General features: G+C 40.1%; 1 protein-coding gene across 4 annotated transcripts in view; it reads left to right on the plus strand.

Annotated features, from left to right (window-relative positions):
• Window positions 1-11,328, plus strand: part of HDAC4 (histone deacetylase 4) — a 406,345-nt gene extending 395,017 nt beyond the window's left edge. For all 4 annotated transcript variants that reach the window (XM_077448198.1, XM_077448199.1, XM_077448200.1 and 1 more), the window contains 2 exons: window positions 3,960-4,098; window positions 5,499-11,328. In XM_077448198.1, coding sequence (XP_077304324.1) covers window positions 3,960-4,098; window positions 5,499-5,538 — 179 coding nt within the window. In that variant the 3' untranslated portion in view covers window positions 5,539-11,328. The remainder of the gene's footprint in view (window positions 1-3,959; window positions 4,099-5,498) is intronic.
• Window positions 11,329-13,029: the final 1,701 nt, after the last annotated feature.

Below are 13,029 nucleotides of genomic sequence, written 5' to 3' on the forward strand. Positions count from 1 at the left end.
TCCTCTTCCGAGGGATCAAGTGGGGAAGGACCACCTTCAGCTTCACAAGCTGAGAAATTGCTGGTGTAATCTCTTCCTGAAATGGTCCGCTCCACGTTTTAAGCTACCCTTAACTGAGTCAGTTGAAAAGACCACTTTTTTCTTGTTTGGGTTCACTAAAGCCTCCTCAAGCTTTGCACGCCTTTCCTGTCCATTCATTGCTGGAAAAGCTTATGTATTCTGAGTGGGATCACCCAGATAAGCATTTTTTTCCCTCCTAAAAAGTTTTCAACACTTTGTTATGGAGTATACCAGCAGTTAATGCTGCTATGTACTCTGTGAATAAAAGTTTGACTTGTCCGGTTGACAATGCACAAATGCTTAGGGGTCCAACTGATAAAAAATTGTAATTCCTGTTGGAAAACATTTTCTCTTTGGCAGGTTCAGTAGCTCAACCTGTAGTGGCGGCAGTTGGGGTATGCAAAACAGATGCTTAAGGTTTTCCCTGAGATTGCAATTGATGCGATCAGAGATTCTATTCTTGAGACCTTACTCTTGGGTTGGTGCATATGCGTAGAATCTTATGGTTGAAAAATTGGTCAGCTGAAGAACCATGCAAAAAACTCCTGGCTGGTTTTCCTTTACCCGAGGAAAGGCTATTTGGGAATGATTAGGACAAATATATCCAAAAAATATCAAGTGGAAAAAGTACCCTTTTGCCAGTTAAGAAAAAGGCGTAAACATCCCTCATTTAAACAAGCTCCTTCTCAAGAGCCAGGGGCATCAGTCTCCAGGCAGTCACGACGACCTCCACCGTCAGGTTCAAGAGGGAAACTCAGGGTCAACCCCAGGGACAAAAGTCCTGAGGAGGAAACCTACAAGACAGAACACTAAAGCCTCTTTATGAAGGGGCACCCCTGCTCAAGTGGGGGGAAGACTTCTGCAGTTCTGAAAGGTCTGGCAGGAAGAATTTTGAGACAAATGAGTGGTCTCCACAATAACTCTAGGTTACAAACTAGAGTTCTGAGAATTCTCGTTTCCAAGATCCAGAGAAAAAGTAGTCTCTCTTTCAAGCATTAGACCAGCTTATGCCTCAAGGAGTGATCATGGCGGTCCCCATGAAAGAGCAGGGGTTGGGGTTTTATTCAAACCTTTTTACAGTGCCAAAACCAAATGGGGATGTCAGACCCATTCTAGATCTCAAGGATCTAAACTGATTCCTGAATATACATCCATATTTTCGCATTGGAATCAATCCGATCTGTTGTGTCCATCCTACAAGGAGGAGAACTTCTGGTGTCAATCAACATCAGGGATGCATACCTGCTTGTGCCTATTTTCCCCACTCACCAGAAATATTTGCGCTTCGAAGTAGAAAAACTAAATTTTCAGTTTTGTAGCCTTGCCTTTCAGTCTAGCTAATGCACACCGGGTGGCCAGATTAAGGCCTAAAGGTAGAACAATTGTAGCATACCTAGATGATCTGCTCTTGATAGACCGGTCGGTAGCCTGCTTAGACCGAAGCATGGTCACCACAGTCAACTATCTGAAATACCTAGGTTGGGTCCTCAACCTAGAGAAATCTTCCTTAAAACCATTAAAATTACTAGAGTACTTGGATCTGGTCATAGATACAGCCCAGAAGAAGGTGTTTTTACCCCATGTGAAACAGATGCGTTAGTGATCCCGTGGGATCAGTTCTCACAGATTTATGCATTCCCTCCTATTCTGCTGCTGCTGCTATGGCTTCTTTGCAGTATCGAGCAGGAAAGGAAGTCAGCGATTCTTGTGGCCCAGAAGATCTTGGTATGCAGAGATCATAAGGATGACGGTAGTGGACCCATGGACCCTACCACCACATTCAGACCTGCTTTTGCAGGGACCAGTGTTCCATCCTACCTTAAAAACGCTATATATAATGGTTTGGCTATTGAAACCCACATTCTGAAGAATTGTGGGCTTTCAGGCTCAGTGATATCTACATTGATTAATGCAAGGAAGCCAGCTTCCAGAGTCATTTATTATAGAGTCTGGAAGGCATATGTTTTCTCGTGTGAATACAGGGGTTGGCACTCCAGAAAGTATATCCTATTTAGAATCCTTGCCTTTCTGCAAATGGGGTTAGAGATGAGTACTATCAAAGGCCAGGTCTCTGCCTTATCGGTATTGTTTCAACGACCACTTGCTTTGCATTATTTGGTCTGTAGCTTTATACAGGGGGTAACGTGGCTTAATCCACTGCTTAGGTGAATCCTTGGGACTGGAATTTAGTTTTGCCGGCATTACAAAAACAGTCTTTTGAGCCGATACGACATATTCCCTTGGTCCTTTTAACAAGGAAGCTATTTTTTTCTGGTAGCCATATCTTCTGCATGAAGGGTATCAGAATTGGCTGCTCTTTCTTGTAAAGAGCCATATTTAATTATTCACAAGGATAGAGTAGTATTGCGTCCTCATCCTAGCTTTTTTCCCGAAGGTGGTTTCAGGTTTTCATCTAAGCCAGGGTATTCTACCTTCATTTTTTCCAGAACCCTGTTCTACAGATGAAAAGTCACTACATTCTCTGGATGGTAGTGAGAGCAGTCAAAATCTATTTGAAGGTGACTGCTCAGATTCGGAAAACAAATGTTTTGTTTGTGGTGTTGTAATATTGCTAAGTGGATTTGACAAGTAATTATTCAAGCTTATAGTTTGAAGAGGAAAGTTCCACCTTTTCAAATCAAAGCACACTCCACCAGAGCTATTAGTGTTTCATGGGCAGTACATCACCAAGCCTCCATGGCTCAAATCTGCAAGGCCACAACTTGGCCTTCAGTCCATACATTCACCAGATTCTATCAGGTGGATCTAAGAAGGCATGAGGATATCGCCTTTGGGCGCAGTGTGCTGCAGGCAGCAGTATAGGTCTTCAGGTCTGATTGCACCCTACATTTGTTTGTGTCTTCCTTCCCACAGATAGCATTGCTCTGGGACATCCCATACAGTAATTACTTTGGCTCTGTGTCCTATGATGTATGATAAAGAAAATAGGATTTTTATAACAGCTTACCTGTAAAATTCTTTTCTTGGATTACATCATGGGATACAGAGGCCCCTCCCCTCTTTCTGGTTACACGTGTATTGCTTTGCTACAAAACTGAGGCACTCCCAGTAAAGGGAGGGGTTATATAGGGAGTTAAACATCCTGTCTAGGGTGTGCCAGTGTCCATCACCTAAAGGTGCCTATATAACCCATACAGTAATTACTGTGGCTCTGTGTCCCGTGATGTACTCCAAAAAAAGGATTTTTACAGGTAAGCTGTTATAAAAATCCTATTTTTAGGCTGGGGAGAAGTGTTCCAATCCCTAACAGTCCAACGAACATGGTCATTGAGGGAAGCCAAGGTTCTCATCAACATCTTGGAGCTCAGAGCAGTCAATTTGGCCCTGCAGATGAACCCTGGGCTCTTGCCAACAGGTGACGTCTGCTATCTCAAAGCCCTCTATTCCATCCTGACTCTGTGTCTGGCTTGACATGACTGTTGAAACTTGGGGTGTTAAAGGATAGAAGGGTCTTTGAGTCTGTGATTCATACCTTGCTAAAAGCAAGAAAAGCCTCTTCCGTGAAGCTATATTATCGTATCTGAAAATCTTTTTTATTTTGCCTGGCATGAACCCAGGCACTTTGGTTGCAGAGATTACTCTGTACCTCACGTTCTGGCCTTCCTGCAATCTGGTCCTGACCAGGTTAGGTGTACCAGAATACATTTTATTGCATTTGTGCAGCACTTGCATTTTATGTAATTTAAAATGTACACTATCCAATAAAAAAATCATGCAGTTTAATATTTCTGATTCTCTAAATTCAGGAGTTGTACGATTCCTCAGAGGACATATCTGCATGTGCGAATTTCAGATTGGCTATGGACTAGTTAAGTGTATCGCTGTTTACCACAGTAGAAATCTTTATGCCTCATTTGCTGTTATCTTATATTTTGCAGGTGAATACTGGCCATGTTTGCATAATGCAGTTTCTACAATCTCCTATTCCCTAGTTGAGGCACAGAAATGTGAGAATGAGGAAGCTGAGACGGTGACAGCGATGGCGTCCCTGTCTGTGGGCGTTTGTCCAGAGAGAAGGTGAACAGTGCAATGTTACATTGTTGGGTTCCGTATCTTTCACTGGTTTGGAGGGGTGAAAGGTCTAGCGTGGTTTATAAAGAGTATCTAATGTGTGGTATTTGCTCCAAAAGATCTCCATTCTGAAATTCTTTATCAGTCTTTGTTTTTTCCCGTAAAGCTGCATTCATACCTGAGCGTCGCATTTTTTAAGGGTTTTTTCTGGCATTTTTCTGAGCATTTTTAAAGTGCTTTTGAGCTTTGGGTTTAATTTTTTATTGGCCAATAGAGAAAAATCTCATCTGTTTCATCATCTGTTATGTTTTTCAGCTTTTTCATCTGCTTTTATTTTTTATAAAAAATTTTTTACTTTTTATTTTTTTTCAAGTAGTTAAGAGTTAAAGGCTATGATTAGGGGTTCATTTATTTACTTTACTTAATATTTATTTTGTTAGATTAGGGTTACGGGTTTAGGGTAGGGATTAATGGGGTCAGGGGTTAGGATTAGTATTGGTGCTTATAATTAGTTGTTAAGGTTATTTTTTTTTTATTATTATTTATAATTATTTCATTTGAGCAGAAAAATTTACAAAAACACTTGAATCAAGTATTTCCATCCATTTTTGTGGAATAAAAACGCTTCAAAAATGTACTAATCTGGCTGATTCGGGCTACTAAAAAAGCTCTAGAACTTTTTTGAGCTTCAGGTGACTTGTAATGGAACCATCTCCAAAACGCTGAGGTGTGAATGGGGCCTGACTGCTTATCTGAGCTGTGTTTTGTTGTTAAAGGAGGTCTGTCAAGCCAGAAATATGGAAACATGAACTACTTGCTAGTTTTGAAATGGCAAGCTCTGGGGCTGTAAACGGCTTCCTGGCTTCATTATTTAGCATTTCACTGACTAAGAACAAATATGCATCCTCAATGTATCCTAACACCTTATGTATATACGCAATATTACCAACAGTATTGGGATACCTGCCTTTACATGCACGTGAACTTTAATGGCATCCCAGTTTTATTTCCTATGGGTTCAATACTGAGTTGGCCCACCCTTTGCAGCTATAGCAGCTTCAACTCCTCTGGGAAGGCTATCCACAAGGTTTAGGAGTGTGTTTATGGGAATGTTTTGACCATTTTTCCAAGAGCAAATTTGTGAAGTCAGGCACTAATGTTGGACTCCATATTGAACCCTACGGACTAAGATTGGGAGGTCAATAAAGGTCATGTGCCTGTAAAGGCAGTTGTCCCAATACTTTTGGCAAAATAGTATGTTTGTCCAGATAATGCCTGAGAATGTTGAAAATCTCCAAACTGGGATTTTGGAAGTGAAATGTAACCCAGTCCACACCAAGTTCTTATTTAATAGTAGTATGTTGTTTTCCTTGAAAGACTTAGTGATTTTGATTTATCTATTTTAGAACGGAGGATGAGCCTATGGATGAAGAACCCCCTCTGTAGCAGAGTGACTGGTCATTGTCTGTTGTGTGACTCCATATCTTTGTTGGAGGTCGAGCCCTCCAATTTCTCCGCCTGTGCTCTGTCCCCAGGAAGACGAGCAGCGACATGGATGTAAAGAACTCTGTGTACATGACATCCACAGATCCACAAAGCGCGGCACACTGTGCTCTGCGCGGCCGCACTGTGCCGTTCTTGGTTCCAGCAGGCACTGCTCCATCAGGAGCCACTGGCAGCTCTTGCCAAAAATCTTACTTTCTTTCATGCTTTTTAACAGTGACTAATTCAAAGAAAAACAAGGATCATAAGTGACCTCTTCTGGGGGCCTCATAAACCGTTTTGGTGCTTTAACATTCTGCAGATTTACAAGGATTCTGTATGCGCTGAAGGGAGGGTTACCGTGCTCTACTGACACTTATTTAAACCACTCGGTTTTGCCTATTTCTTGGAAGTTTTCTCGCTTATGGAGGAGTTATACAGTGGATGGAAGATATCCTCTGAAGCCTGTTGTTATTACAAGGACAGAATTTTCGCTCTCGAAGAGAAACAGAAGGAAGGATTGTGCCTTGTCCATGGTTGGAATACATTTTTTCCATTTGAATGGTTTATTCCTTTGTTTCCTGAAGAGTGAAGGACTTGCCTTAAAATTGAAACACAACCAACAGAGATGATGATTGAAGTCACAGTACAGAAAACCTTGTGTCCTCTCTTGCTGTGAAGTGGAGTGTTGATGACTAGCAGCAGTCGTCATCAATTTTTTTGTCCCCACCCCAATTTTTTTTTTTTGTATTTCTCTGAACCAAGTTGCATGTCATATATGTATGATCGATAGACTGTCTCCTCCACTCTTGACCTGGGCTCTCCAAGCAAATCGTTGACCACAATTGATAATTTGTAGGTAGAAATCTACCAAGGGGAGATAGAGGATTATGGCCTCTTACTGTGCAGGTAGCATGCCTGGGCCTGCCTGTGCATTTTTATTTTTTTTGCAAGTGGCTCAGTTTAGTTTTGTTCATTTTATTTTTATTATTCTGTGTAAAACTTGCACCACATTGCAGGCAAACAGTACAATTCCAGTTCCCATTTCATTTTTTATGTGTCATTTTGATTTGAAGTTTATACATGTGTTATATTTTTTTGTAATATATTTTTCTCATGATGACTACGTTTTTAAAAAAAAAAAACATTTTTTAAGAGCATTTTTTTTTTAAGATTCTGCCAGGGGATTATTTTAGATTCCAGTTGATATCCTCTGATCTTCCCACCGAGACTTCCTATATAAATCCTTTATATGAGGATGGTGACAACGGTGATGTCCTTATTTAACTAAACAGTCAAAAGGACAACCATAAAGACTCTTCTGATTATATCTTTGTAAAAGGTACCTCTTACCTCACTTGTTACCAGATCAGAGAGAGCCTTTACTGGGACTTTAATTTCTTTAAGGAGACCAACAATGTACTGTATGTGAGCCTTGCTCCTGGGATTGCATGGAAAGGAGCAGGGTGCGCTCAGTCTTGGATATAACCTCAATATAGCACTTATTATCCATGCTGAGAGTTGTGGCTGAATTTCCAGCAGCATGTGACTCGCACCCATTGCCTAACAGATTCCTAGGGTAAAACCCCCTCACTGGTAAAGGAACAGCATGTTACTGCCTTGTGGCAGTTTTACTTGTTCCCTGGCAGCTTGATACTGGCTGCATTTTGAGTGGTTTTTCTCGGGGCTGTGCTGCAGGTTGCACCTTGACATATGTTGTTTCCTGTACTGGCAACACATGATATGTTTTGGAGTAATAGCCAGGGGGTTTGTACCCCCCCAACCCTTTCCCCCCTTCCTTTTGAGTGTTGGGACCCTCACATTGTGCCCTTACTGTGTATATATTTTTTTCATGGTCGTTCTGTAACCACACTACAGCCTGTGACTGCACAAAACAGCACCGCACTGCACCAAACGGTCTCTTTATTTCCTGTCACACTGTGTGTGTTACTTGCAGCCCCCTCCTCCCCATCACACGCTCCCATTTTTCTGCTTTCCAACCTTCAATCTACTTGCAGACTTTTTGCATCTTTTACCATGTCTTTGTACTCTTGACACTGTTCTGAAAATGTTGAATTTTGGGTCTAGACTTGGTCTGTAATTTGGCAAATAATCAAACTGCATGTTTTGTGCTTTCCCAAGGCATGTACACATAGTAGGTGTAGGCCCTGTACTTGCTTTGAAAGGTGCACATATAATCCATATTTTTAGTTTACAATCTTTTTTTCGGTTGGGTTTCAATTATATATAATTCTAGAGAAATTTTATAGTGTTCTAGATGTTATCATTGATGATGTTCAAGTCAAAACTGAAAAAAGTAAATGGTAGTCTACCTTCATTTGTAAGGCACCTTTCAGAGCATGATTATGTTGGTTACCATAGTGTCAAAGTACCCTTTATAGCATGAGAAATGGCACGTAGCTTGCCATATAGGCTGAGTCTTTTGTTTTCTTCAGTTAAGCTGCAATTGGATAAACAGGGTTTTTCCTCTGTTGATGAAGGAGGTACAGTTGGGACAAATTTTGTTTTGGATATTACCGTTTTCACTATGAATTTTCATTCCTTGTGTGAATTTTGATTTTTCTTTATTAAATATATAAATGGCCTGCACGCTCTACCATCCCACTCATTCCATGTTTTACACGGTATATCATTTTGTGTGTGCAAGGGAGAGGCCACACTCCTATTTCTGGGCATTGACCTCCCTATAAAGAAAATTTAAAAAAAAAATATATATATATATATATATATATATAAAGATAATTATATATTAAAAAAAATATATGTATATGAATCTATTTTTCTAGATTTTACTATATACTTTGAGGTTGCATGAATCAAGCACAGCTCTTCCTATACTGTGTAATTGGTCAAGCTGCTGTGCTGGGGAGAAAGAATGTTGGCAGGGGAATCTAGTATGCGGTTCATCCTCTGAGCCTTGTATTGTGAAGGACACTTGTTTTATTCTTTTATGTGGATCAATCTCAAAGTATTATGTTAAGCTGAGAGTGCGTGTTTTTTTTAGATAACAGAAAATATAAGCAAAATATATTAACTGATCTCAATGTTTGAAGATCAAAATGTCATGAAATAACAGTTTCGCTTCCTTTTCTCTATACAAAGTTCTCTTCTGTTGAAGTTAAAGGACAGTAAAAGACTGTGAGGTGTGTAGTGGAGATGAACCAATTTGGGTTCAGGGTTTTTGAAGGCGTTTTCATATGTTGGGCAGGTGAAAACAGTTGTTTCTGGAAAGGAAAGGGCCTGGATTGTTCATGGCAGGAGGTAAGAGAAGAGTATTAGACCCCATTCATGCTATTGAGGGTATTCACATCAGTGTGGTGCAAATTTTACCAAATCCTTTTACTGTCATTGGAAGTTTTCACTGAAGTTTGCTGTGATGGCAGTGGCAGGAACAGTCCTGCAAAAGAAAAAACTGCTTGTTTTGTTAATATTGCCCTTTACCCCATATTACTAACGATAGCTTTGTATACCGCAGGGGCTACATTTACAGTTTCAGGTGGTACTTCTGCTTCATAAAGTTCACTGAAGAGTTTATAGTTTTAATAAGTTTTTCATCACAACAGAGCTGATTGTTTTAGATAAAGGGTAGCCGTACTTTTGAAATAAACCTCAATCCCTCTCAGTCTCTTTGCACTTGACAAATTTCGGAACATCAATATATAGTTTTCCTTCTGAGACCTTCCCAGGGTCCAGCATTGTTTACCTGGTGCAGTGTTCCGATGGCCCTGTGCGGTGTTATGTGGGTACCAGCCTGGCCATGTAAAATAACAATTATCTGCATCCTGGCCCAACTTGTAACAGATCCTTGGTAATGCAGGCTAATGAAAACACTGCCAGTCTCTGGGCAGGCCACAGCAGTGAGAATCGGTGTACATCCAGATGTATACTGATCATAATTGGGGGGGGGGGGGGGGGGTGTAGGATGGGAGTTTTTTCTTTAAAATACACTAACCCTTAAAAAGCATAATAACAATATTAGGCTTATTAGTAGGGATGAACTGACTCACAAAATAGATTTTGTGGAAGATTACCTTTTAATAAAAAGGTAAATAGATTGTTATTGTTAAACACTGCTCTAGTGGAAAAGTCCCAAATGTTCTCTTTTGATGAGGATTCATAGGTGAAATATAGAAAATACATATTCTTACCCTTTCCACTAACAACAATGAATCCCACCAAGTGCCCATTGTATAATGCATGCAGGAGCTGAGCTTGTAGCGAAGTTCCATGTGATATCTGCCAAGGACTCAAAGGCAACCTGCAAATAAGATTCAATTTAATACATTTACAATGTTTTAGTGTGAATGGGGCCTAATTAGAAACCTAGTTAAGTAGTATGCATTAGCCTCCCATGATGGGCGTAGATATATTCTTTAATTTAGTAATAGAACACTATGAAAGGGGCTTGTAGTAATGCAAGCTGCAGCCCTATACAAACACTGTGTACCTTAATGTTAGCCTACAGTAAGTCAGGCATGTCCATTTCACATGTGCTCTCTGCCATATTGCAGTTCTCACACTGTTCAACTTAAGTCTCCTGCTCTGTGGTATACGGTTTCCAACAGTGATGATGAATTTCGCAGGCAGTATAAGCATTGTTGTGTTTCTTCTCTGAGGTATGTAGTGAGTCCTCCCATAGTATCAATAAGTGACCATCTTGTGTTTTATATTACTATTTTTTTTATATTTTTCTTTGGAGAGTGCCATGGGAGTGGGTGTAATTTTGACAGCCACTTTTTCGGACTGTCTGCAAGTACAGACTATGTACCCCTTTTTTTTTTTTTTTAAACATTTTTGCTTGTCACCATAAGAAATAATGGTGAAGTGGTGCAGGCGCCCCTTATTTGGAATCTATTTGATCATTCCCAGCATCCTCAGCCCTGCAGTTCTCTAGCACTTGTGACCTGACATAATATACAATGAACACGTAGCCTGCCTGTTTTCATCTACTCATGTTCAACGGCAAAGAGCTGCCACCTGTGTCTGTGATCTGTATGTTTACTTCAGAGGTGACCCTCATATAGCAGGCAAGAGCAACTGCTGCCTTTTATACAGGGGTGTCTGTGTGCTCACCCCACGCTGCCAATGCACTGTGTTTAAAGGAAGAAAATACATAAATCTGAGAACTTTACAGCAAAAAAATACACCCTCCAGTGACTGCTGTTTTGTATTCTGCGCCCTCAAGAGGGCAGCTTTATATAGTACAGACTGGAAGAAGGGATGACACTTGTCTGGAGTGTGACTTTACATATTCTGGCGGTGAGACACTCATGTATATAGATATATATATACATAATATATATATAAATATAAAGTTAAGAATATAAACTTAGAGAATTTGATGCATTGTTTACTGGGTCCTTTAAAGCAGATCCATCATGACCGTTTTATAACTATGAATCCTTTGGGACATTTTGCATTTACTTGCGTTTCTTTGGTCAGGTTTCAGACCATTGTTACAGAGATTTTGGCTCTTTTTCTGCCACTTTACTGTTCCTCTGCAGGAGCTGAACACTTTTATTTTGTTTATTTTTTTTTCCTCTTTAATTTTGTATTGTTTGCCATTTTTTATCTACTTTTTCCACTGATTGACTAGTTCTTTATTTTATTTTTCTTTATTTTCTGTGACAAGGATGGTGGATTTGAACTTTCTTAGCAGTGCAGTATTTTCTACCACATGATGGCAGCGTGTTACTCTTACTCTTGTGATGTAAATAAAACAAATGTTACCTATTCTTGGCTCTTTGTATTTTTTTTTTTTATATATGTTTCGGAATATATTGGGGTGTGAGGAATGAATTCAGACTCCAAGAAAAAAAATGTAGCCACACGCAGGTGATTTTCAAGTTCTTTTATTCAACCTTGTTTTGGAATTATTGTTGGGAAGGAAAAAATATATAGTACAGAATTTTTAGGGCCTGTAGGGAATTAAAGAGATACCTGCCTTTTAGTCAAACTTTTAAAGTGTTTGTAAAGTCCAAAGGTATTTATCCTTATGCATTAAGATTAAAAGCCTTCTGTGTATAGCAGCCCCCCCAATACTAAAGCCCCTCTCTATCCAGCGATGTCCATGAGTGCCTTGGCCGTCCGCGACTCTCCTTCCTGATTGGCTGAGACACAGCAGCAGCGCCATTGGCTTCCACTGCTGTCAATCAAAGTCAGTTAGCTAATCAGGAGAGACTTGTGGCTTGCCTCTGGTGCCACCATAGCAAGCTGCTAGCTTTGGGGGCTCTAAACAAGAGGGAGGGGCCAGGAGAGCCAAAGAGACCCAAGAAGAGGAGGATCCAGGCTGCCCTGTGTAAACTCACTGCAACAGAGCAGGTACAGTATCTCACAAAAATTAGTATACCCCTCACATTTTTGTAAATATTTTATTATATCTTTTCATGTGACAACACTGAAAAAAATTACACTTTGCTACAATGTAAAGTAGTGAGTGTACAGCTTGTATAACGGTGTATATTTGCTGTCCCCTCAAAATAACTCCACCATTATTTTACAGTGCTGCCTTAATCCTATTGGGCATGGAGTTCACCAGAGTGTCACAGGTTGCCACTGCAGTCCTCTTCCACTCCTCCATGACGACATCATGGAGGTGGTGGATGTTAGAAACCTTGTGCTTCGCCACCTTCCATTTGAGGATGCCCCACATATGCTCAATAGGGTTTAGGTCTGGAGACATGCTTGGCCAGTCGATCACCTTTACCCTCGGCTTCTTTAGCAAGGCAGTAAACGTCTCGGAGGTGTGTTTGGGTCGTTATCATGTTGGACTACTGCCCTGCGGCCAGTTACCAACGGGAGGAGATCATGCTCTGCTTCAGTATGTCACAGTATATTTATCACTCATGGTTCCCTCAATGAACTTTAGCTCCGCAGTGTCTTTCTGGGTATATGAGACCAAGGTCTTGGCACCCAGGGGACTCAACGTTGACTTTGATTTAAACTGCTTTATTAGAAATAATTGAAGATAACAACGGGGTCACCATAAGAAAGTTTTTTTGGAACTTAAAACTAGGTGAAAATAATGTTGATTAATTTAGCTTAATAACAAATAGTAATTTATTCACGTAAAAATGGCTAATTGGGCCCAGTTTGGACATTTTCACTTAGGGGTGTACTCACTTTTGTTGCCAGCGGTTTAGACATGGTTGTGTGTTGAGTTATTTTGAGTAGATAGCAAATTTACACTGTTATACAAGCTGTTGACTCACTACTTTACATTGTAGAAAAGTGTCATTTCTTCAGTGTTGTCACATGAAAAGATAGAATAAATTTTTACAAAAATGTGAGGGGTGTACTCACTTTTGTGAGACACTGTAAGTATAACATGTTTTTGTTTTTATAGAAAAAAAGCTAAGACTTTACAATCACATTAAAGCATATGTAAACTCAACATTTCATATTCCTGATGTGCGCCTGTGCCATGTACTTGTA

Source organism: Lithobates pipiens, unplaced genomic scaffold, assembly GCF_037356315.1.
Source record: "Lithobates pipiens isolate NorthernLeopardFrog02 unplaced genomic scaffold, aLitPip1_a1.2 Scaffold_22, whole genome shotgun sequence".
Lineage (NCBI taxonomy): Eukaryota > Metazoa > Chordata > Amphibia > Anura > Ranidae > Lithobates > Lithobates pipiens.